Source organism: Dryobates pubescens, chromosome 13 (assembly GCF_014839835.1).
Source record: "Dryobates pubescens isolate bDryPub1 chromosome 13, bDryPub1.pri, whole genome shotgun sequence".
NCBI lineage: Eukaryota > Metazoa > Chordata > Aves > Piciformes > Picidae > Dryobates > Dryobates pubescens.
This window is the reverse complement of record NC_071624.1, coordinates 11,551,427-11,576,947: the sequence shown is the minus strand read 5'-3', so window position 1 is coordinate 11,576,947 and position 25,521 is coordinate 11,551,427. Positions and strand designations below refer to the sequence as shown.

Sequence of the window (25,521 nt, the reverse complement as noted above, 5' to 3'; positions counted from 1 at the left end):
CCCTTTGGTCCATTGAAACCAGACTGGCAGTGGAATACAGCTGTTAAGGATACTGGGTTCCTACAGGCTTTGTGGAGAGATGCAGATAAGTGAGTGTACTGTGGGAGAAACTGCAGCATGAGTTCAGTGGTTGTATGTTGTGTTTGGCCCAATACCTGGCTAATGAGTTAACCACAGCATGTGCTGACTTTTGCCCAGCTATTATTTAGGGGATGCAGAAGAGAGGAGTTCTAGGGTAGACGGTGTGGAATGGGAAGCATTGCCAAGTGTTGGGAAAGTGCTGAGGTGGTAAAGGGTCAAGGGGAAGAGCTCTTTTGGAAACTAGGCTCTGCTTGCTCCATTTTGCTTGTGGGTAGGAGGAGTTTAATCTGTCATCTCTTCTTTCTTTTCTATTTTGATTTCTGTTTTTGTAATGAAGCAGGTTTCCCCCTTATTCTTCGGTCTTTCTCAAGATTCTGAGAAAGTAAATTGCATGCATAAAAAAATCCCACCTTATATTAAAGCACAGTTTGATCATGGATACTTGTTAGCCTGGCTCTCTTAAGAGCACATGTGATTCTTGTACTTACTCACTGTAATGCTGGGCTCTAGAAAACTCATGGTTATATTTGGAGAAGTGTTGCTGGCACTCATCCAGGTGTAGCATAGGTTAGCCCAGTGAGAGTGCTAAGACTGTTACATTGCTGTAACTAGAGGTTGGTCTGATTTAGTCTTGTTAGAGCCTCTTAACTCTGCTAGAAGCAGTCCTGGACCTCGAGGCAGGCAAGCCACCTGCAGAGACTCCTGCTTGACCTTTTTGATGCTTCTCATTCCAGGACTGGAGTTTGAACGTTGGCTCAATGCTACAGGACCTCCATTAGCAGAGCCAGATTTATCTCAGGGATCCAGTCTGACCAGACCAGTAGAGACGCTCTTCAAACTCTGGACCACAGAGCCTCTGGACTCTGTTGCTGCTGCCAGCAGCGCTGACCTCACTAAGTGGAGAACGTTCCAAACTGTGCTCTTCTTGGACAGATTGCTGGATGGGTCCCCACTGCCACATGGTAAGTACTGCATCAGGATAGCAGAAAAGTGTTCCTGAAACAATGGATCAAATTCTAAAGAGCCCCACACCTCACTGATGTTATCCTTCATGTAGAGTCAGGTTGGATGGGGCTGTGAGCAGCCCAATCTAGTAAAGATGCCCATGCCTATGGCCTGGGGGTTGAACTAGATGATCTTTGAAAGTCCTTTTCAACCCAAACTATTCTACAATTCTGTGCGTTTTATGAAGGGAGGTTGTAGCCAGGAGGGGTTGGTCTCTTGTCCCATGCAATCAGCACCAGAACAAGAGGACACAGTCTCAAACTGTGCCAGGGAAGATTTAGGCTCTAGGTGAGGAGAAAGTTCTTCACAGAGAGAGTTGTTAGCCATTGGAATGGGCTGCCCAGGGAGGTGGTGGAGTCACCATCCCTGGAGGTGTTCAGGAGGGGACTGGATGTGGCACTTGGTGCCATGGTTTAGTAGTTATGAGGTCTTGGGTGACAGGTTGGACTTGGTGATCCTTGAGGTCTTTCCCAACCTTATTGATTCTATGATTCTATCTGTTATTCTCTGACAACCCTGAAACTTGACAAAATAGATCACAGTTCTTCTCTCTGTGTGTGCTCTCTTCAGAGGTGATAAAAAAGCTTTCGGAATGTTACTCCTCTCAGCTGGACTCCATGAATGCAGAAATCCGCATCCGCTGGCTGCAGATTGTAGTCCGAAATGACTATTATCCAGACCTTTACAAAGTCCGTCGCTTCTTGGAAAACCAGGTACTAAGTGCTGGATTAAAATCACTGCACTTCTCAGTGCATGAGACGTGTGCATGAGACATGCGACGTGAAAGACCTTGGAACTTCTGCTTCCTGGCCAAGTGTAGACCAGGTGTGTTGCGAAGGGGCTGAGCATGGCTCACCTGCTAGCGGGTGGGGAGGAACGGGCAGATGTAATTTGAAACGCCTACAGACAATCTCTGCTTTTCTAGCCTCGCTCAACATCCTTGTCCCAGCTCTGCCCACTGCTTATTTTTTTGTGTGTTGCTTTGTAGCAGCCCTGGCTTTTCCAGAGCAGAAACTTTCACACTACTAAATCATGTGATTGTTTGAATATTTACGCTTCAGGGAAGGCTAGGGCTCAGCGAATCCCTTTCGGTAATTTACTGTGCAGGAGCAAAAGCTTAATGCATGTGTTCACTGTGGCCTCTTCTCCTTGGCCTTTTAAAAACAGTTCTGTTATTCGTGGAAGTAGCTCATCCTTGAGAACAAATGTGTTTTGTTATCATTCATAAAAATCTTTGCATTAAACTTATGTAGAATAGACTCCGCTGTCTTTTGAAGAAAGGTGTTGCTCGTTTCCAGTCTGAAGTCATTCAGGGTGTTGGAGTGTAGCTGTAGAAGAGGTGAACCTCTTGGCTTTTATTGAAGTGATACTATCCAGTATTCCTTTTTTGCAGATGTCTCGGATGTACACAATTCCACTTTACGAGGACCTTTGCACCGGCACCCTCAAGTCTTTTGCCTTAGAAATTTTTTGCCAGACCCAAAACCAGCTGCACCCCAATTTGCGGAAAACCATCCAACAGATCTTATCACAGGGCTTGACTCCACTTCCTGCCATAAACACTACAGCAGTCACTACAGACACACCAGCAATGGTGCTGGAGGACAAAGTCTCAGAGGCCACAAATGGTGCCATTTCACTCAGGGATGTTAATGTGTCTGCTTAGATCACCAGCTCATGCCAGCCATGAAGCTTGAAAATGAGGACAGAACAGAGGAAAGAGACCAAGTGTCGTGTCCTTTGCCTCAGCGCATCAGCTGCGGTGTGTTGTAACTGGATTTCTCTCCCAAAACACAAAGCATATGTGCCTTCAAGTATCCAGCATGTGACACTGCCAGGTTCCAGAGATCTCCTTCAGCTGTGGGATGGATATTTTGATTCAGTTTATACTGGGCAGGGATGCCTGGGCAATTGCTTCTCCATGGAAAGTGGCTAGTTGCCTTTCCTGAGGCTCTTCTGGATGGTTTCTCCAAGTATGTTGTTTGGTGGAGTTTGTTTGGGGTTTTTTTTTGGTTGTGTGGGTTTTGTTTGTTTGTTTGTTTTCTTTTTTCTATCTGAGTCCACTAAAGCATGTCCTGCTTGCTGTGTGTATGTTGCTGGGGACTGTGTATGTGTCAGGCCACCATTATCCTGATATTTGGGCTGAAGTTCTGCAAGGGAGAGACTCAGGAATTCTCCATGGCAGCAAACACATGTCCATGTTGTGATTTGGGAGGTAGGGAACTAATGCTTAAATAATTAAGAAACTAATTTTAAATAGCTCCTGTTTCCCCCTGCCCCCAGGGGACTAAACAATAATAATGTGGTTGTGAGGTTTTTATATATATAAAATGGATTTTTATATATATATAAAATAACAAGGAAACCTTATGATGAATTTGAAACCCTTCTGCAGTTAACCTTACCCACAGATTTCCCTTTGCACTCAATGGAACAAGCAATAATGAAAAGTGTAGGCTTAAAATGAAAACAAAAAAGTTAAATTTAGGTCCCCAAATACCATTAATTCTGGTACTAGCAGGATGCCTAGATCTTTTTAACTATTTTGACAAGTCTAGCTGCAACTTTTCTTAATGTGTTAGGATGTGTATCACATGCATTCATTGGATACACTGTGTGTCCTCTGTCCTTTTGGAAGACAGAAAGGACATTTATTATCAGGACCTTTAATTAATTTTTTTTTTTAAAGATCTCTAGCATATATTGGGCCTGTCAGTCAACCATGGAGTCATCCATGCTAACATTTTACTGTCTTCAGTAACATCTGCTTGAATAACAGTTGCTGTGTAGTATGATAGCTTGAGGGAAGCACCCTCTATCTTAACAAGTTTTAAGCCCTGCTTTACCTGAGTCTGTTTTCTGACTTCTGGTGGTGGTAAGATGCCATTTCATTTGTGCAGCATACAATTTCTCTTGATCACTGCCCAGGCACATGAGATGGGGAGGTGCTCTGCTCTGTCTGTGCTGTGTGGTCTCAGGAAGCTGAGGGCAGAGCATCGCGGAGCGCAGGTCATGGTTCTTAGACTCTGTGCCACATTCATTTTAATGTCTGGGAACCTGTGGGGCCTCTTAGAGAGCTCCCACGAAGCATCTCTGAGCTGATGTATCACCAGGATTGAGGACTAGTTTGATTAAAAGGTGAAATATTTGGAAGAGGCTCAGCTAAAGGAGATAATGAGAGAGAAACTTACATGGTTTTGGGCAAATTGTAGCCCTCCTGTGGGGATCTGCATAGCACAGGGAGAGAGGAAATTTGGGAGATTTTTTTTTTCCCCCACCCCACCAAAAGTATCTGTTTACACCCATGTGTGGATGGGGACTTAGGTGCTGTTACCAGATCTGCATTTTCTGGCTTTAAATTAATTTGGACTTCACCGTGGCCTTAGCCTGGGCTGAACTGGGATAAAGCAATAATAAACTCAGGCCTTTGTAGTTTTCAAAATGGGCCATCAGCATTGCTGGCTTCAGAACTCCAAGCTCTGCTCTTTGCTCCTTGAATGGGATTATCCTTTTCATTCTGTTTTATTTTCCCAGAAAGTATGGAGAATGGCGTTTTCTATACAAACCTCTTTCCTTTTGATTTGTTATTCTATTGAAAGAGATTTGTGCAAGCTAACTTCCCACTTCCTGAGTTGCTGCTGTTGGTACTGCGTCTCCTGAACCCACTGCTAGCAGCAGCAGCCTGGCCAAGACCAGTAACCACTAGCATCTTTTGGAACCCCCAGCCTCTGTTTTAACACGTTCTATTTTGTGGGAGAATGTATGTGACCCTGGTGGGAATTTTTAATTTACTTGGATGCCTTATGATGATTGTCAAATTAAACTCAGCTTTGTGACAAGTGCAGCCTGCTGGGCAGTTTTTTGGCGTCCCTGCTATAGACACATGGAAGAGCTAACTTGGTACACTGGCTTTGCTTTGTCCTTTTCTGGAGTGCAGCACAGAGGGACTTTGGAAGCTGTTTAAAAGCTGCACAGCAAGAAGTTGGAGAGGTGGCAAAAGCAAATAATCAAACGTAAATATTACCTATTGTTACTGCAGATCAGCTGGGAGTTTGTATAAACATGCACCAGAACAGGGAAATGCTGCCTGAACGTAATAGACTCTTTTCCTGATTAAAGAACATGAGGTCTAAGTGTTTCTGCTCTCATCTCTGTGAGATCTCATCAGATGGTTGTTTTGGTGAGGCAGATTCTTTGAAACACAAAAGCAGAGCAAGATTTGTTGAAAGTGTTCCCTGTGTTGTCCTTCAGGTGCTTTTGTCCCTCCTGCAAGCAAGAAGTGCATTTTTATTTTGAGGAGAAGAAAAGAATTGGCAGCAAGTTTGGAGATAAGCTGCCTTTTGTTGACACAAAATAAATTAATGCTTCGGGCTACTTTCTGTCTTGATTTGTAGCAGGCTTCACATTGACAGGGAAATTAAGACTGAGATTAAATAGAAACTATTTATTTGCCTTTTCTTTGGTATGTTCATTTTGGATCTGTTAGAGTAAGATTAATACAGCAAATGGGTTTTATTTAAGCAGATGCCAAGAGATGGAGTTGCCTTCTTGATTTTGAAAATGAAGACTTTTTATTTGATTGCAGCCTTGATCACGGTGACTTGGGATCTAGAAATACTACTTGTGGAAAAGCTCTGAGGAGCCAAACCCTTTAATAAAATGGAATATTAATAGCAATTTTTTAGCAGTTGATCACCACGTCGGTCAGTCAATACATTAGGTATGATTCTCATTAGCTACACGTACTACTCTGTTAAGCTTGTATCAGTAATTTTGCTGCTGTGGTCCATTGCTTGATCATAGAATCATAGAATGGTCTGGGTTGGAGGGGACCTCCAAAGGTCATCTAGTAAGCAGGGACATCCTCAGATGAGATGTCCTCAGATCAGGCTGCCCAGAGCCCTGCTGAGCCTCACCTTGAATATCTCCAGAGGTGGGGACTCAACCACCTCCCTGCACAACCTGTTGTAGTGTTCCACCACCCTCATAGTAAAGAACCTGTTGCTAACATCCAATCTAAATCTGCTTTTCTCTAGTTTGAAGCCATTGTCCCTTGTCTTATCACTGTGGGCCTTTGTAAACAGTGTGTCTCCATCCTTCTTGCAGGCCCTCTTCAGGTACTGGAAGGCTGCTATTAGGTCTCCTTGGAGCCTCCTCCTAACCAAGAACAGTTCTAGCAATCATCTCAGACACTGTGATGAACCAACATTTTCTTGTGTTCTCACACTGCAGTGACCTTGGCCATTGCCTTTCTCAGATAACACAGGATGTCTATACTAAGCACATGTGCTGCACAATTCACTTAGGTCAAGTGCACTTCTTCAGTCTTATCTCCAGACAAACACAAACAGGGAAAGCAAACAGCACAATACAGCCAGCCCCTGTAAATTACAGGACACGTGTTTTCACACTTTGTGCTATAGATTGTTAAAAGCTTAAAGCCATTCTGACCATAATATCAGACTTGGTCTATAAAAGAAACCACAGCAGAAACCAATGTGAGGGCTTATCAAGCCACTCTCCCCTGAGACACAGAATTCTTTTTCTGTTAGAAGGACCCAATTTAAATGACAACAAATTTGTTAAAGGTCCAGGTAAGCTCTAGCTTTTGAATACATGCATTCCTAAAACTGCATACATGCATTCCTAAAACTGCATACCTAATTTCTAGTTTGGCTTTGTCTATTTTCAGTTTTCACCTCTTGAAGCTACTGCTTTGTGAAACAAGCTGCTTACTGTTACTAACCTCTTTCCCATGTAAGTACCTCTTAATTCTTAAAGGAAACACACTGAACTGTTTCTCTCTTGCTGCAAGGTATGTCTTCCACACAACATGTATTGCTTTAGCTCTGAGGTGGAGCATGTTTCAGGATCCTTTTAAAGTGGAAATTGCACACTTTCTCAAAGACTACCTCACATGCTGCTGTGCATTCTGCACCAATTTAAATGCACAACATTTATAACAATTTCTTTCAATCCTGGTTTTTCATTAATCACAGCAATAATTTGGGAACCAGTTGGATATGTCTTAAAAGGACATGGCAACCTTTTCTTTTACAGATAAAAGAATGTAGAAAAACTATTCCATGCTCTGCAGGTGACTTCAATCTATAGAGGGAGACTAGATGGATGCATTTAATGATAATGCTTGTGTCACCACTTCACCTCACTCTTTCTTTATGTGCATGCACTTTCTGCACTGAAAAATTAGATTTCTGAATAAGAGGTCAAGAGAATTAGGATTATGTTGAACATAGTGTGCTCCTCAAGGAAGATGTTCTAATATACTGAAAACAAATCTAAAATTCAAGAAATGGCATTAATGGGTTTTGCAGAGCATTAGACACCTTTCCAAAGGTGTACTTCCTGAGATCCAGGTCTTAAGAAAGAGTGAGAGGTTATAGGAAGGAGTGGGAAATGTTCTTAGTAGTCCCATGATTTGTTGGATAGTGTCACAAGGGTTAAGTCATAACAACTGGTTGACACCCTAGGTTTATGACCTAGGCAAGCATCAGCTTTATGCATTGTTTTAATTTTGGAGCCTGGTATCACCTTGTGATTCCTGCACTAGTTTCTGGTGAAAAGGAAACTGACAGGCATTGTGTGGGTGTGCTTTTGAGAACTGTTGAGGTTCACCACAGGGGCAGCTGCTCTCAGCCCCTTCACAAACACCATTCCTTCAGCTGGAGTTTGTTTTGCTTCTTAAATAAATTAAGGACCTTGTCACAAACTGAGACAAATAAATATGCCAATTAGCAGATGGCTATGCCTTATCCTTTAGGTATGGTAGAACTTCCTTTTAATACAATGACCATAGCAGATACTGGAGTTCAGTCGAATGTTCTCTTGAAGGTAATTGTAGTGAAATACAAGTAGCTGTTTAGAGTTTCTAACCTTACTTACTGTTCAAGTTTCTAAACATCTGATCTTAATCTCCTTTGTAAGATAGCTGTCCTTTAGCATAGCTATGTTAATGAGATCAGAAGTGCCCCCTCTGAGGTTTGTATTCTGACAGTAATATTCCATTTGGGTTGTGTTCCAGGCCAGGTTGCATGGGGCCTCGAGCAACCTGATCTAGTAGAACTGTGGCAGTTGGTTGGAACTCGATGATCTTTAAGGTCCCTTCCAACGCAAGCCATTCTGTGACACAGATGAGAGCAGTACTGTTCTTCAGACAGAGGCCTTTTTTCCCCGTTTCCCTCCCCCAACAGACCTCTCCTGTGTCAGCTTGCACACAGTCTGAACAGCTGCAGCCCTTACTTGAGCTGTAGACAAGAGGAGTCATTCTTACTGATGGCAGTGTTTCCTCTACTCCTGAAAGGGTCAAGACTTGAACGTAGAAAGTCTTGTTTGTTGATTAAATTTGCTGTATGCAGGGGAGAAGCCTTACGTCTGTCCAGTGAGCATAAGCAAGGGGCAGAGAACGGCAGTGGTTGGACAGATACTGCAGTGACCCATCAGTATTTCCACTCTGCTAAGGCATGGGTTTGAGAGGAGGATCCCTGCACTGGTTTCTGGTGAAAAAGAAACAGGCAAGTGTATCTGTGGATCGCCTTTAATTTAGACAACCTCTCTACCCAAGGACCCTGTGACGTAACCCTTGGACTCAAAATCATAGACTCATAGGATCAATAAGGTTGGAAAAGACCTCAAAGATCATCAAGTCCAACCTGTCACCCAAGATCTCATGACTCATGTCCAATCCTCTCTTGAACACCTCCAGGGATGGTGACTCCACCACCTCCCTGGACAGCACATTTCAATGCCTAACAACTCTCTCTGTGAAGAACTTTCTCCTCACCTTGAGCCTAAACTTCCCCTGGTGAAGCTTGAGACTGTGTCCTCTTGTTCTGGTGCTGATTGCCTGGGAGAAGAGACCAACCCTCTCCTGGCTACAACCACCCTTCAGGGGTCTGTCATTCACTCACCATCATAAAGTGAGTGTGGAAAGTAGTTTTCAGGTACACCTCGTGGCCTCTCATGCTAGCTCAGCAGCCTGCTTATTTGTCCATTCTTGAACTTACTGAGAAATGCTAACATGAAAGATCTAAATACAGAACAGAAAGCAGCCTGCTTCAGTAGGCCTTGTCTTGACTCCAAAACCTTGGAACTAGCAATGGTTTCTTGAAGGAAGACCTTCAAGAAGCCTTGTATTCCTGCATTTCTTTCCTTTATTGTTCTTCTTTGTTTATAGAGTCTGTATTCTTTGATGGAGAACAAATCTTACGAAGAGCAACTGAAGGAGCTGGGGCTCTTTAGTATGAAAAAGAGGCTGAGGGGAAATCTCATTGCTGTCTACAACTACATGAAAGGACATTGTGGAGAGGCCGGTGCTAGTCTCTTCTCCCAGGTAATTAGTGATAGAACAAGAGGGTACGGCCTCAAGCTGTGACTGGGTGGATTTAGACTGGACATTAGGAAACATTTTTCCCCCAAAAGAGTGGTCAGACATTGGAATGTGCTGCTCAAGGAGGCGGTTGAGTCACCGACCCTAGATGTATTTAAAAGCCATTTGGATGTGGTGCTTGGGGGTGTGGTTTAGGGGTGAACTTTGCAGAGTAGGGTTCTTGGTGATCCTGAGGGTCTTTTCCAATCTGAATGTTTCTGTGATACTGTGATTTGATTTTTTTTCCACTAGGTGGTGTCAAAGTATGAGAAGTGACATGTTTCCTTTGTCAGCTTAGCCCTCGGGCAATTATTTAGTGACAAACTATCTGGAAATGTGGTCTTTGCCATTATTTCAGGAAACTGCTTTGTGAGGGTCAGCAATTTCTCTGATAGTTTCTGTCAAAACCATCGTGAAAAGAGAGTTTGGTTTAATTTTCTTCGGCCTCCGATAGCTGCTCAGGTGTCCACGTGAGAGCTGACCGTTAAGCTTTCCACCTCTCTTGAAGAGACTGTCCTGTTCCTCCCGGGTATCCCTGGGCTGTGACACCCGGCGCTCCGCAGGCTCTCCACACTGACCCGTCAGGGCCGCGAGGCACGCCGGGACCTGCCCCTTGCCTGCTCCGTCAGCCGCGGCGGATTGGTGGAGCGCGCATCACGTGCCCGCCTGTCGCCTCTTCATTGGCCGGCGGCGCAATCCGTTACCTGTGGGCTGGGCAGGGACTGAGGGGCGGCCAGAGGGTGTCCGGCGTTGCCGCGGTAACGGCCGCCCCGGGCATGGCGGCGGCGCGTGCCCCGCGGTGAGGAGGTGGCGGGAACTTGTGGGGGTTCAGGGTGGTGAGGGACATGCGCGGAGGTGGTCTGAATGAAGCACATTGTGGCGAAGGGTGTCTGTGGCGGGGGGCGGGTTGGGTTGGGTAGGAGGAGGCGTGTGTGGAGGGGCCTGGTTGTGAGGAAAGCGGTGTTGATGGAGGGGGCCTTGTGGGGAGAGTGCACTTAGATTGCAGTGGGTTGGAAGGGACCCTCAAAGGTCGTCTTGTCCAACCCCACTGCAGTGAGCAGGGACACCTCCGCGAGGAAGGGATCTGACTGGGTTCCTGGATGTAGTTCACCTCTGAAACCCGCCCCCTCTTCTATTTTCCAGCAGAGCAGGGAACCTCTAGGGGTGGTATCAGGTGCTAAAAAAAGACAACAATGGCGTGATTCAGGGTGCTCTGTGGAAAGAGTGAGAGGCTTTCTGTTCCTAAATAAATCTGTCTTGCCTGTTTGTTTTCTGGTTATAATTCTTGAGTAATGCTTGCTTATATTATAGGTTGGTGCTTGGCAATATAAAATTGTGGAAATAGCAAAGCTGCTTAAGATTGTGCTGAAAATGCTGGGAGAGAAAAATCAAGTAATTGTGAAAAGAGACCTTTACACAGACCCCACGTTTCCTGCCAGTGATACCTCTATATTTTTTGACTATTGTACCCCACTTGCCCAATTCAGAGGCGAGATATCTTGGTTGAGACCTAAGGTGAGTTGTGAGGTATAAAAGACTGTTATTTTAGCAGAAGTGCTTTTGAAATGATAAATGGTAGTTAGCATTGAATGATTGCTTTTGGGTGTTTTTATTTTTTTAGAAATAAGTCATAAAGCCACTGAATGTCAGTGTAAACAACATATGAACAGTGTTAACAATATTTTTAGGTCTGGGTGCTTCTTTGTGGATTTGACTTAAATCCTGTGGTAGGACTTTTGAATTTTGTGACATTAGTAGAAATTCAGGTGTTTTATCAAGAACATGTTTCATTAGGCAGGTCCTATGCATACCAAGTTAAAAAGCAGCATTGTGTCATTCTCAAATTTCAGATATATTGCATAACTGTCTTGAAAACAAGTAACTGTATTTTAGAGTTTTTCAGAAGCATGTTGCTCTTTTTTGGGGGGGGGATTGTTGATTTCTGTTATAACAAGATAGGATTTTTAAGGTTTTATCTTGTCCTGTGACTTGAATTGCATTTAAACTGAACAGCTGGGTTTTGGAACAAGCCATATGAGAGCTAAAAAGTTTAGAATGCATTTTTGCAGTACATTGCTTGCAGGTGAAGCATTTATGGTACTGCCTTTGTGTAGAGGGGAAATTAAAAAGCTACAAAACTGTAATGGAGAAAAAAAATATATTGTCTTTGGTGGCATTGTTTTTATGCCACACAGCTGGGGATGGCCACAGAACAGTTACAGAGCTGTTGGTTATCAAATAGAATTGGCAAACAAATGGCTTCACAAAGCTCAGTGTGCAACTTCCTCCCTTTGTACTTCATACCTTGATTACTACTGAGGACTGACACTCTTCTTCTCTTGCAGTGGTTACAGGTGAGAGAAGAAGCACTTAAAAAACTCATTTTCAGATTTGATTGAGTGTTCAGACTTTGCATTTGAAATTACCTCTTTTGCTACCAGCAATCTGTTTTTATTGCCCTGGGAAAGATATTTTTCTCTCATGCTAATTTGGAGATTTTTTTTTTTTTGTAACTTGGGATGTGCAGTTCAATGTAAATGGCATCAGTTCTATTACAGCTGATCATATATCTAGCAAGGAGCTGATGGATCATGTTGGTGCCTCTGCTACAGTTGTGCTTGATGATGACTTTGTGTACTGAAGTTCATGTGGGAACTAGATTTGCCTCACGTGAAGTACCTGTAAAATAGCCACAAGGCAGTAATTTCTTAATCTTTGCTTAGGCTGTAACTGAAGAGGAGATGTTCTAGAGGTAAAAATTCCCATACTTTGTGAGAGGTCTCTGGAGCCCTCCCATTCCCTAAACCACAGGCTGCCTTAGAATGTCATACAGGATTTGTCTTTAACTCTTCTTCTTTTAATTTTAGGACATTTGTGCGAGCCCTCGGTTATTTTCAAACAATCTCCAGGATGTGCAAGTGAAACAAGGGATCTTGGGAGACTGTTGGTTCCTGTGTGCCTGTGTAGCTTTGCAGAAGAGTAAATACCTATTGAATAAGGTATAGAGGCGTTTCTTGGTTTATGTTCCAAGAATTCCAAGCCTCCGTATGAGTATCAGTTTTGTTATGCTTAGATTTACTGCTTTTGCTGTGGGTTTTTTTGGTGTTATTATTGCAAATGGTTCATATTCACTCTATTTTAAACTGGTTCTGCTTTAAAAAAAAACAACTAACAAAATTGCACTATTTGTCTTGGTATTGGCTTTTGGCATCTAGGTAATCCCTCCAGGTCAGCCCAGCTGGACAGATGAGTCTTACCAAGGCTGTTTCACCTGTCGAGTCTGGCAGTTTGGACACTGGGTAGAAGTGACCATCGACGATCGCTTGCCTTGCCTTGGTGGAAAGCTCTGCTTTTCCCAGTGTCAGACAGAGGATTTGTTTTGGCTTCCACTATTGGAAAAAGCTTATGCAAAGTATGTGAACACAGGTATCAAGGGAATTAAAGGGAGTTAAAATGCTTGTAGTCCTTCTGCTTACTTTTATCTTACTGCTTTGAGTGCGCATCTGTGGGGTATCCCTATAAAGTACAGCAGCTGATAGCATTCCCACATTGGGTTGTGCAGAAGGCATTCTTCAAAGTGTAGATCTGTAAGATGTGTTTCTAGTTGCATGTGAGGTAAGATGGTGTTAGGAAGAGAATCATTATGAAAAGTAAGAGCTGCAATGAATTGTTAGGATTCAAATGATGCTCTTTAAATGACTGTCCATTGGTCAGTTAATTTTGTTAAGGGAACTGTTTTACTAGTGTCTCCTTTGAGGGTCGCTGAGGGCTGGGTGAAAAGCAGAGAGCATGGAAAGGAGCAACATTATAGCAACACTATATAAGTTTAGACTGTGGCTGTATGAGTTTCACCCCCTTTTGTTCAATTTGTTAGTTTGTTATTGAAGAAGAAATAACCATATTGTTAATGTGTTTGAAAATGCAGCTGTTTTAAGTTTTGTGATACTTCTATCAAAATGCTCTCCAGATGGCCACAACAGTTTGGAGGCAAAGCACACTGGTGAGGTAGCAGATGTCCAGAGAGCTTGGACGAAAAATTGCACGGTTGTCAGCAGAGGGCAGAAAAAGACTTTTAAGTATGAAGTAATTCATTTGACTGTAGATACGTTGAGCTGAAGTTGTGAAGCAGCAAGGGCATATTAAAGCTTCTCTCTAGACTTGAAAAATAATATTATTTGTTTTCTGTAGAGATTTTATCATTCTACCATGTCTTATAACTCTGTTACAGTCTTGGTTCCTTTTGCATCCACTGTGTTGGATAGAGTAGTCTCTTGATCTAATTAAATTGTTGAAGGAAGTGGTATTCTGATTGGTCATGTGCAGTGAACAAAGAATAATTGGAGAAGAGGAGGAAATGTCATTTACTTATACAGAAAGCAGTTAGTATATCACAAAACATGATAATAAGGTACAAATGACTACCACAAGACCAGAACAGTTGTTATATCAAATGGAATGAGTTGTAATAGAATTCCCATCAAATAGTGGCATGTCTGATGGCTTACATATTTAGGTGTTGTATCCTATGTAAATAAAAGAGTGTGCTTTTTCTCTTGCCTGCTTGGAAAGAAGAGGTAGGGCACAGTTGTGATGGTGATGCAGGGTAGAACTGAAAGTACTGAAGAACTTTAGTTCTGCTGTATGTGGAAACGTTTTTTATTCTTTGCTTTTTTTTTGGTTGGTTGGTTTGTTTCAATAGAGTCCATGGATCATACGAGCAGCTATGGGCAGGACAGGTGGCAGATGCATTGGTGGATCTGACTGGCGGAATTGCTGAAAGATGGACCCTGAAAGACCCTGGAAGAAATGTGGAGAAAGAGAAGACTGGCATGGTTTTGGAGAAAGCAGTGTTTAGAAGATTGATGAATCTGAAGGAGCAGTGTGTAATAAGCTGTGCAGTCCTCGATTCCAGACAAGGTAATAGTAATAGTTCTAGACATTTTAAGGTAAATTTTTCTGCTTGACAGGGTTTGGAGCACAAGGAAGCCAGCAAGTCCATAGTGCTGAATCTAGTACCCTTCCAGTTTTGTAGTGCAATTTGATGTAACCATGGATAAACAAAGATTTAGTGATGTTATTGAGTTGAGGATGAAGGGTGCTTTTGATGAATGATTTCTGTATTTGGTGCTGATATGGTCAGTTCTCAAAAACAAATGCACACTCCCCAACCTTTGCAGAAGCACCTTAAAAACCCCAGTGAATTTCAACACTGAGAATTTGTAGATGCTTGAGATCAAATAGTAAGTTCTTCAAAATGTTCATTTATTTCTGTGTAGTCACAAATAAAGTGAACTGTTCAGGTCTTTTAGTGTTAAATTTACCTGTGTCTCAAAATGGTCTTCTTTCAAAGGATTGCTTAATGGCAATCATTGTAAAATACTGAGCAGATTCCTTTGTTTGCTTTCAAATACCCTTTTTTTGTTTTGTTTTTCTATTCAGGTACAAGTGAACTAGGAGAGTTTCATGCCTTTATTGTGATAGACACATTGAATCTGTCCGAAGTGTCGGGCAAGGAAATCTTCCTACTACGAATACGAAATCCTTGGGGGAGGCGATGCTGGAGAGGTCCCTGGTGTGAGGGGTGAGCAGGTTTATTTTAATTTGGAAAACTCTCTGTGAAAGTTTCGAAGCACAAAGCATATCTGTGCATTTTGTAGGCAAGTACTGCCAATAGGCTCCAGCAGAGGAGACTTCAGTTTGTGTGCAGGCCTTCAGAGAGATTGTACAGCTTGTTGGTTCTAAGGCTGCTCATTTTGATCTGGTAGTTCTGGTAATCTAGGTTTTTTTTAATAACACTTTTTTGTTTGTTTGTTTCTCAAAGCATCTTTTTGTAGAGATAAGATTATTTTTGATTTATCTTTTCTCTGGTTTTTGTGGTGCTTGTTCTGCAATTGATTTAAGTATCTTTGTTCATGAGATGTCTGTGACATGAGTAGTCACTTGACTTTACTCAGCTTTTGTCATTTGAGCTTGTTTCAGTTGCTGACAACAAGCAAAGCAGTATGTTAAAGATGAAATACAGCACAAGGGAGGATGCCTATTGTTTTTGTACTTATGTGCTTTCATTTCTGTAGATTAATATGAGTAGGAGAAGCTGGAATCCATTATGTATCGACAAGTGGATTTAAAGAAGAGATCTGTTTGAAAGGAAATGCAGAAATATGTTCAGCAGTTCATATAGCAAAATAACAGGAATGAAAGGGCAGACCCTACTAACTTACTTTGAAAAGTCGTAGCATATTTTGACTGTACAAAAGAACATTGAATCCTTGACCCAAGGAACAAGCTTTCTGCATTCAAATATGGTAACAGTATGATCATGTTAATAAAACATTCTAGAGAAATAGGGCAGATTTTTTTTCCCCCTGAGTTAAAAAGATGGCTTAATCACATTAATGGAGACTTGAATTGATGAGTTTTTGCTATTGGCAGAGTTTTACATATTGCACTCAGTCTCTTGTAGTTGCATTGCCAAACAGTAAGTTGCTATGATGTTGCAAGAGGGGGTAGCATTTCACTGGCTAGCCTTAGAGCCCCATTTTGTTCAAGGGCAGAACTGTTGTTTGCTGCTAATGAAACGATCAAAAACTTTTGAGAGTACTGGCTTTTAATGGGCTCTAAATAATGAGGTGTTGAAATTCTTGGTTTATCATGACTTAGGTAGCAGATTCTTGGGGATAACCAGCTGCTTCACACAAACAGTGGGTTTTGATATTCACTGTATAGCATTAAAATTCTTTCAGTTACTGTGCAGCTGCTTTTATTATTCAATGCTTTTAAAAATAACTGTTAAAATCTTTATTTTCCTCTCAAGCTTCAGCCTGCACTGTCTTGTAAGCAAAGTATCTATTTCACTTAGAAGTAGGCTGCTCTATCCAGTCTGGTGTTAGGTGATTTCTAAGTTTTCTTTGATATACTGCAATTTGTACTTTCTGTTATCCCTCTCACTGGCTAGCAAAGTGCATACAGAAATATTCAATGCAAGTACTTGACAGTAAGATGAAGAAGCTGCTTTATTGCCCTGCTCCATAGGATATTTGATAGAACAGGGTTGTGGAACTTTATTAGGCAAAAAACTAAATGTTGGCTTTTGCCTTCTGTGCCAGGGGTCAAGGATGGAGCCAGCTAGATCCAGTCCTTGCCTCAAAACTGCTCTCACAGATCCAAGAGGGAGAGTTCTGGGTTGATGAAGATGAGTTTTTTAGGGAATTTGATGAGATTACCATGGGCTTTCCAGTCAATGAGGAAGGACAACTTCAGAGCCTCTATACAGGTGTGGTATGGAAAAACATCTTTTTCATACAACAATGGAAAAAAGTGATTTGAATTAGACATGGATGCAACTAGACCATTATTTCTCAGGCCTTTCTTCTCCTTTAGCCTTTTCTGTCTCTGCTGGGAAGAACATTCTGCCCCTGTACACTGCACTGGTTAGGCCGCACCTCGAGTACTGTGTCCAGTTCTGGGCCCCTCAGTTTAGGAAAGATGTTGACTTGCTGGAACAAGTCCAGAGAAGAGCAATGAAGTTGGTGAGGGGTTTGGAACACAATCCCTACGAGGAGAGGCTGAGGGAGCTGGGGTTGCTTAGCCTGGAGAAGAGGAGGCTCAGGGGAGACCTTATTACTCTCTACAACTACCTGAAGGGAGGTTGTAGACAGACGGATGTTGGTCTCCTCTCCCAGGCAGCCAGTACCAGAACAAGAGGACACAGTCTCAGGCTGTGCCAGGGGAGGTTCAGGCTGGATGTTAGGAAAAAGTTCTATACAGAAAGAGTGATTGCCCATTGGAATGGGCTGCCTGGGGAGGTGGTGGAGTCGCCATCATTGGAGGTTTTCAGGAGAAGACTTGATGGGGTCCTTGGTGCCATGGGTTAGTTGTTTAGGTGGTGTTGGATTGGTTGATGGGTTGGACGTGATGATCTTGAAGGTCTCTTCCAACCTGGTTTATTCTATGTATGTATTCTATGTATATGTAAACAGGGGCACAAGAGAAAGCTGAAGGTCTTTAGAGGCGGCTGTGATGTTTCTCTGGAATCTGGTTACTTGCTAGTTTGAGAGATTAGTGTTCTCTGTCTAGAAGGCTGTTGTTTTGGACAGCTTTGTGATTTTATATTTTTTTTTTTTTTTTAAAGGGAGGTAGACTTCATATTTCTAGAAGCAGTTTCATATTGTAAGGATGATACCAATCTGCCATTACCAGTTGTGACATTAATTCTCATGCTTCTCAAGTGTCTGCTTGGAGAACGTTGTCAGGGCTCTCTGTGACAACACGCTTTCTTGGGCTGGGGGATCTCTGTCATGTATCTGTTGTGTAAAATTAAGTAGCCTTTAGTGTCTGAAATATGCACTGTGTTTTTCTTCTTTTGTTAGAGAAAGTGCTCTATCACTCTCAGAATCTTTTTGGAGCCTGGGTGAGAGGCCAGTCTGCAGGTGGCTGCCGTAACAACAGCAGCTTCCCTACCAACCCAAAGTTCTGGCTGAGAGTCTGTGAAAAGAGTGAGGTGTGCATTGCTCTGCTGCAGAAACACAGGAAATACAGTGCTGACTGGGCTGGAAGGATTCAAAATCTGACTTCCTTAGCAGAGGAAAATCTGTCTTTGACTGAAGGCAGACAGAGGAAGAATTATCAGGCTGTGGGACTGCATGTCTGGAAGGTAATGGAGGAGTGGCATTTTTATAGTTGCAAAGAGGTTTTGAGTAAAATCATTCATTTCCTACAGCAGTGACACAATTCAACTCTTCACTCATTTTACATCTCTGATTTACATTGGAATGATCCTGTTTGTTTTGCAATGCAATTACTGTCTGCACAACATGTTAGTGCACTTCCTTCTTGTTGTTAAGTGCCAAGTAACAGAACTTCTGGGACTGTTGCAAACTAGCACATGGCATTTCAGGCTGATTATTTGATGACTATGACTAAATTGACTCCTGCTTCTCTTTATTCTTCATATCTGCTGATACTGTCCTACTTACTTGTTCCATTTTGTAAATGTGTGCATGTTAAACAATGTTTTAAACAGTATTTGATCATCTTTAGTTGTAGTAAAAACTCCTTATTTTTCCTAAAACACCACACATCATTATGCATCTATTCTAGGTGGAGAAGAAACGGTTTAACCTCCCAAAGACCCTCTCTGCTCCTCCAGTTGTAGGTACCACCTGCCATTCCTATGACAGAGAAGTGCATGTGTGCTGTGACCTTTTGCCTGGGTTTTATCTTGTTGTTCCCAGCACTTTTCTGAAAGATGCTGTAGGGAATTTCTTGCTTCGTGTATTTTCAACAGGAAGGATCTCTCTCAGGTAGGTTTAAAAGAGAACAGAAAATTTCTTGTAGTTGTTGCCATAAACCAATAGATGAGATACAGCACAAAGTCTAAATGTCCAAAATGTTCTGTACCAAGTTCCAAACAGCAGCATTGTTTTGTCTTTGAATTCACCTAAGTAGTGTTATATTGCCTTGGCTTTTTCATGAAGCTGTTACTACCACTTGTTAAAAGTCAGATGAGTAGCTTCTTGACTCTGAACTGCAGTGTTTTGAGAAAGTGCCTATTTTGTAAAAGCACTGGAAAGGTTTCTGCAGAGCATGTTTCTCAGCATGTGGGAGTTCTTTCTGGAATGTATGGAAAAACTGAAGATGTTAAAAGCAGCTGCTGTTATTATTGCCATCAGTGACAGAAAATGAGAGCAGTATTTTATCAGGTATGCTGGAAAACACATGCTAATAGGTTGCCTGACATGTATTAGTGAGCCTTGTAGCTTCAGCTGCAAATAGTGTTAGCAGTGGGCTCACGGCATAATGCTTACAGCTCCTCTTTTGAGGAACACAGCACTGATGTTTAGGCTGTCTTCTTCAGCTGAACCAAGAGTTGTTTTTTAAATTGAAGTATTCAACACTGACAGTACAGCTGAAATTTTTACTTATGAGTGCCTCAAGAAGTTTCCCAGCATTATGATGAAATTCTTGGAAGGATCACTACATAGTGTGTTCTAGTTGATCTTTCCTTACAACTTCAGACAGAAAAATAGACCTTTATAATACATAGAAAAGATTGTTCCTAGTTCAAAAGCACCTGCTTGTCCAACAGAAAATATCAGCAGTGTCAGTCCAGCAGCTTCTGACAACTTGAAATTTTTTAAACTGTAGCAGACTCAACTGTACCTGCCTCACCACTGTAGTCAATTATTTGTGAGCAATTCTGTGCTAGTGGCCATAGCCCTAAAATAAATACTTAAGTAGACACAACAGCAAGTGGTTGTGTGGAGTTGGCAGAGTTTTACCTTTTTTCCCAGTAAGCCTGAAAAAATCTGAAGATTTTCTCACAGCTCATGCCAGGTAGGCTGCATACAGAGGTAAAATGTACTGTTTGCAACGTGTTTCAGAGCTAGTCACATGTTTTTATATTCTGATAGTATACTATTGACTCCTATCTCCTTGGAGAGAAGCTAGAAAATCAAATTACAGAGCCAGAACATACATTAATCATTTGCACAGCAGAATTTGGCAGCAAGATGGCATCTAGTATTAGACTCTATTTAAAGACCTGTGAAACTGTGAGGCTAATTTTACTGGGTGGGTGCAAATTGTGTGCTTCTCACCAGCATTATACTTGGCTTCTGGACATATTTAATCTGTAGAACACGTTGCATCTTCAGTGATGGGATAAAATTTCTAGTATTGCTGTGAAGCATAACCTTTCCTTGGACTAAAACAGGGGTGCCAGTCTGGATGTGTGCCTGGAATGGACAGTTGCAGAGTATCATAACAGCTGTTTTGTGTTCTTAGCTGGAGAACTGGCAATAAGAACAGACAATCTATTTTAAGTGATGCTTAAATATGGTTTCAAAAGTTGCATAACTGGTAATGATACTAAGTTGTTCATATGGCTGTGAAATGTAGTGCTGGGCTAGGATTAAAACAGAGTTAATGTTACACTGACCAAGTTACCAGGTGAAATGGTAGTTTCCTCTGATTAAAGACAGGAAATACAAAAAGGAATGCAGAGTATGCTTTGGACTTACTGAGGTGCTTATGTCTACTCCAGAAGACCCTATCAGTTATATTGCATTCAGATAAGACAAATGGCACAAAGGTATTGAGTTAAAAATGTGGAAGCTGCATTACTTCATGAATGTACAAAAGTCTGACCTGGCTTTAGCGCGTGGTTCGTAAGGGCTGTGCTGTTCTTGTGGAGTTCTCTGAATGTTCTAAGGACTTAGGGTTGTACTGTTTTCTTTTTCCTCTGTGCTGAAATTTTAGAGGAATTTATGTTAATTTTTGTGAGCTGTGTGCTAGATTTTGTGAGGTCATGCAGGGTTTATACATTTTAATTTCTCTTCTCTCTTACACTTGGTAGTGAGCTAAAGCCACCACCCACTGATGCTGCTCTCTGTGAAGAACTCCCAGCAGGTGAATGGGAGACAGTGCAGCTACATGGATGCTGGAAAAATGGGCAAAGTGCTGGAGGTAGCAGGAACTTCCCCTCCTTCCATATCAATCCCTGCTTTCCCCTCTCCATTCCTGCAGGACCAGGAGAAAGCAGTGTGAAAGTTACCCTCCGTCAGCACTGCCAAGATAGCAAGTGTCGTCCTATAGGTTTCCATATTTTCCAGGTAAGACTTATCGCCAGTTTGCTCATTTGCCAAGTGTGAAGGTGAGAGCCTCTCAGTTGAATGCTCCTTGGGCTTGGCAAGGGGGATAGGTACTTCAGGGAGAAACACAGGCTGGTCCTGTGTTACACAGCGTAGTAACCAGATAATTGGTTCCATTGAATTCTTCCAGCTTTCTAAATTACTTTTAGAAATTATGAGCTCTTTTGAGGATTTGCAAAGAATTCTTAGTGTCTTAATGACTGAGGGTCAGACTTCAGGACCAAAATACCTCACATTTTTCATCTCTAATAATTACTCACTTGTTCGTTGGCAAATTGTGTTGGATCCTTAGACAAGATTAGAACTCAGAAGGGCTGTATATGTTGAGCATATGATCTGAGCCAAAACAAATTATGGTTTGATATGGGCAAATACAGGTTTGACATATATGTGCTAGTAGTCAGCTGCATAAATGTAGGATGGGAAGCTTCTGCTTAAGTGTCTGCTTTGCAGGGAAAGCTAGTTTAATTTCAGAAAGAATGCTTCAGAAAAGGCATGTCTTAAATGAGCATTCATATAGCTTCAAATATACAATATGTGAAGAATAAATAACATTTTTCATGCTTGTAGAGACTTCAGAGAAGCCTAATATGAATTTTTAGTGCAGGAAGTGCTGCTAGAAGGAGGAAGGACACAATGTTCACCTTAGCTGTGAGGTGAGAAACAAGGGCACTAGGCTGCAGCAAGGAGGAGTGAGGTTAGACAGCAGAAAAAGCTTTTAATCTGTGTGGGTAGTGGGTTGTGTAAACTGTCTACAAACAGGCTAGGAATGGTTTGTCTGTACTTGATACTGCCATCTGGGTTTTCTGGAAGCCTTCCCATCTCTCTCTTGTAGCTCTGCACAGCAGAGTGAGCATTTAGAGTGGAATAGATATGGAACTTACCATGCTATGGTAGACCAAGCATTTAATGTTGTGAAGCCTGAAATATATGAAAAGACAGGCATGTTCTCATTCCTTTTTGTAGGTGCCTAATAGCAGCTGGAAACCACATACTTCCTCTTTTCTACACTTGGAGCCCCTGGTTAGCTGTGTGCCTCATTGCTATTCACAGGAAGTGAGCCAACTTTGCAGACTTCCTGCAGGAAATTATGTAATTATCCCTTCTACCTACTTGCCCAATACAGAAGGCAATTTTACAGTGGTCATAGCAACCAAAATAGACAGGTAAAAATACGTTGCCATCTATTTGCATTTCCAGTATTTGTAGAGCCTGCTAAACATCAGAAGTGTTTTTGCAGAAATAAGTTTGGTTTGGGTTTTCAACAGGAAGCGGATTCACAGCCGGGAGACTCTTGGACAAGTATTGCAAGAAGTAAGTGATACTTTTTAACTTCAGGTGTTGTAAAGGTGTTGCAGAAGCATCTTCAAGTATTAATACTGAGAGTTGTCTACTAGTGGACTGGAGTTTGAATATACTCCTTTACTTGCTGCAAACTGATAGTCGGCAAAACAGTTAATCTTTGTAGCATTTGTTAGCTAACAAAATCTGTAGTTGCATGCCACTTGTGCATGAAAGCTCTGTGTGGCTGTTTTATTAAATCATTGTTTACTCCCTTGAGTAATTCCACAGTACCTACCTCTGCTGTACCATCTGTGAGAAGTTGGACTATTAGTGATGAATAGGTGACTCGTGCTTTTGAGAGTGTAAACACTCTTTATGCAACTGGATGTGTGTGGATGTATTCATTCTTGATGTCAGTGTAGATTTGCCAGCTTTAATTAGATATTGTATTATTCCTCCATCTGATTGGCTTTGATATTGAGTTCCTACATACTGTGATTTAGATTTTAGTTGATGTTATAATGTTGTAAGGACTTAAGAAAACACAGCAAAAAGACAAGAGCAGAGGGGCAATCCAAAGATTGGCTTTCACCGCACTGGAGCTTTTCTCACAGCCAGCCCATAAAGCATCCTACCATTAGAATCCTTCTTGGTGTGTGAGTCCTTCTGATCAAGTTAATGCCCACCTATTTACTGGTTTGGTGTTGACTTTTGCTCATTTAAATATGCATCTGATAGTGAAGGGATGGTGAGTGCTGAGTGCCTAATGCTTACAGTGTTTTTACTGGGTGGAGAGGAGAACGCTGAGTGTATTATTTAACAAGTATTTAAAGATACTTAATTTAGTTCAAAGCATGGCCTTGATAATGCTCTGCATATTAGGTGACAACAAGACCATCCAGATACTTGGCTCTTTTCCTTTGAGGTTTTAACAAAACCAAAAAACTTAGGGAAAAGCTCTTAATCTGGGATTAGAACTGGTTTACTAATTTTCCTAAAGTAGGTCATGTTGACCAATGATTATGTTTTGTCCTTAAAACCACACAGTGTGGATTCTGAGTGCTTTGAAAAAATGGGTGACAACCTGAATGTGCTTTCCTCATGGTGCTTGTTGTTATAATATTTAGGAGCTGAAGTATGTAATGAAGTCCTTCATTGCTGTTGTTTTGCAAGGCCATTATTGCATAAGGACATATACAAAGATAACCCTTCTTATATTATTCCATGAAAATGGTTGGACTTGGACAAAGTGTGCTCTTGGCATCAAGGGAACAAAGAGTTTGGATGCTTCAGGACTTGAAACCTTGAAGAATTTGGAAATGGAAGTTATGTAGTTTTCTCCTCAGTGGCAGAAATATCTGAAGCTAATATTCGAAAGCGTAGTCTAAGGCTGAACTTTAAATCATTCTCTGATTGAGCCTCAAAGGATGCCTCACTGAGGAGTCAGGCAATTGATTCCTAAAGGGTGGTGGCAGCAGGACTGGATGTCAGTGCATTTTTCTGAGAGGTTGTCTGTGTGTTTTCTGTTGCAGAGGTGATGGGATTTGTGAGGATTAGGGGTTTTTCAGATGTTTCACGGGAAAAGCTTGCCTTTTGGCCTTAATTTCTGAATCTTCCTCTTCTCTGATTTACTTTAGTTCTCAGGAATTTCTTAATTCATGAAGTGGCTTTGTGGTTTCTTTTTTTTTCACTGCATTGTTCATTTTCTTACAGATTTCATTTACAACTGTGATGAAAAGATAATCTGGAATTCTCACCTTGTCATTTAGAGATAATCAGAAGGGTGAGGAATGCCTCACCTCTTGCCATTGTCCTTTTCAAATGGAGTGACAAGATACTTTTAGCCTAGCTGTTTTTCACTGGTACAAACTGTCAGGCCTACAGCGACTTCTTTGTAAAAATACCTCCTCAATCATGTAAACTCTGAATGCTTGTTCTTCACGTGGCTTGTTTGGAACCAGCATTGTACAGCACATCTTCGTAATGTACCTCAGTTCTTCAAGAATACAGGTGAAGAATGTGTGCATGTTTTAGCAGTTTTAGAAGGAAACCAGAAAACTTATGTGCATCATTAAATAATACTTTGGGGAAAAAAAAATAATAATAGTCAAGCTTACAGAATAACTTCAGGGGACACCAAGGAGAGAAACTGGAGTCTTTTTTTTCAGGTAGGACATACCTCAAGAATGATTAAATTACACTGGAGCAGAGAAAGTCCAAGTTTGTATTCTACACTGCCAGTCATGCCGCTGAGCACTTTATTATGGGTCCTTTGTTGAACCATGCAAATGGTGAGTTGAAAAGAAGGATTTTTTTTTTTTTCTGGTGAGCTTTTCTTTAGGTAACACCACAAAGGTGTAAAATAAGACTTGATAACTTTTATTTATGAACTATCCCATCAGACTGCTTTGGTAAACCTGTGAGACTGTTTTCTGCAAGGTCTGCCCTCGCCGTAAGAATATGAAGTTTAAGAGATTTCTTTTCTTCTTCTTAATTTATGCCTGAAAGTATTTCTTACTGAAGCAGGATTTTGTAGATGTTATATTTTCCTCAATAAAAATGGAGTAACATTGAAAGTTTTATGATGTCTTTTATTAAAAAGGTGAGAACTGTCAATGATGTCATCTGCATTTGTGCTGCATAGCAACCTTTAGTGTGGTAGAGCCCCCGGGGTTTTCACCTAATGGGAGGGAACAACTGGAAATATTTGAGAGGAGAATCAGGTTTTATGTTCAAGAAATAAGTAGCATTTTACTTCTGCTTTTAACTAAATCCTAGCATAATTTATTCTTGCTCCTCTTGAAGTTTGCAAATTCAAAGCATCCAGGATGCTTGCAACTGAATTTTAAGTGATCAAAACTCTGTGCAGCTGTTGCAAAATGATGAGACAACAAAAGGAAGCATTGTGAGTAATAAATCTTTCCTGTGCCATCTCTAACAAATGTTAGCATCTTTATTTTCTTCATTTCTTGAAAGGTTGTTTATTTCCCTTCAAAGTGGAAATTACTACATGATATAATAATCGCAGAGTCATTAAGGCTGGAACACAATGAAAACACTCCCTAACATACACTGTCACTCCACCACCTCCCTTTCCCTGCCAATCCCTTCTGA

At 41.5% G+C, this 25,521-nt stretch overlaps 2 protein-coding genes across 5 annotated transcripts in view; both read left to right on the top strand.

Moving 5' to 3' along the window:
- The window catches only part of ABCC5 (ATP binding cassette subfamily C member 5), a 74,650-nt gene extending 71,528 nt beyond the window's left edge, over positions 1-3,122 (top strand). For both annotated transcript variants that reach the window (XM_054166300.1, XM_054166299.1), the window contains 3 exons: positions 816-1,043; positions 1,657-1,799; positions 2,480-3,122. In XM_054166300.1, coding sequence (XP_054022275.1) covers positions 816-1,043; positions 1,657-1,799; positions 2,480-2,752 — 644 coding nt within the window. In that variant the 3' untranslated portion in view covers positions 2,753-3,122. The remainder of the gene's footprint in view (positions 1-815; positions 1,044-1,656; positions 1,800-2,479) is intronic.
- Positions 3,123-10,054: 6,932 nt separating this feature from the next.
- Positions 10,055-22,745, top strand: CAPN10 (calpain 10). 3 transcript variants are annotated; one of them, XM_054166440.1, is made up of 13 exons: positions 10,055-10,271; positions 10,784-10,987; positions 12,340-12,471; positions 12,688-12,884; positions 14,172-14,389; positions 14,912-15,053; positions 16,579-16,745; positions 17,842-18,125; positions 18,572-18,774; positions 20,829-20,881; positions 20,999-21,084; positions 22,090-22,289; positions 22,392-22,745. In XM_054166440.1, exons 2-13 carry the CDS (start codon positions 10,844-10,846, stop codon positions 22,453-22,455), a joined length of 1,890 nt encoding a protein of 629 aa, XP_054022415.1. In that variant the 5' UTR covers positions 10,055-10,271; positions 10,784-10,843; the 3' UTR covers positions 22,456-22,745. The 3 variants fall into 3 exon arrangements, with proteins under 3 accessions (XP_054022415.1, XP_054022416.1, XP_054022414.1); XM_054166439.1 differs by having other exon boundaries at positions 10,109-10,271; positions 20,829-21,084; XM_054166441.1 differs by lacking the exons at positions 20,829-20,881; positions 22,392-22,745 and having other exon boundaries at positions 22,090-22,197.
- The last annotated feature ends 2,776 nt before the right edge of the window (positions 22,746-25,521 follow it).

Coding starts and splice junctions, on each gene's coding strand:
- CAPN10 (XM_054166439.1), top strand. CDS start 10,844: ATGCTGGGAGAGAAAAATCAAGTAATTGTGAAAAGAGACCTTTACACA. Junction 10,988..12,339: donor TATCTTGGTTGAGACCTAAG/GTGAGTTGTGAG, acceptor TTTTAATTTTAG/GACATTTGTGCGAGCCCTCG. Junction 18,775..20,828: donor ACAGGAAGGATCTCTCTCAG/GTAGGTTTAAAA, acceptor TACACTTGGTAG/TGAGCTAAAGCCACCACCCA.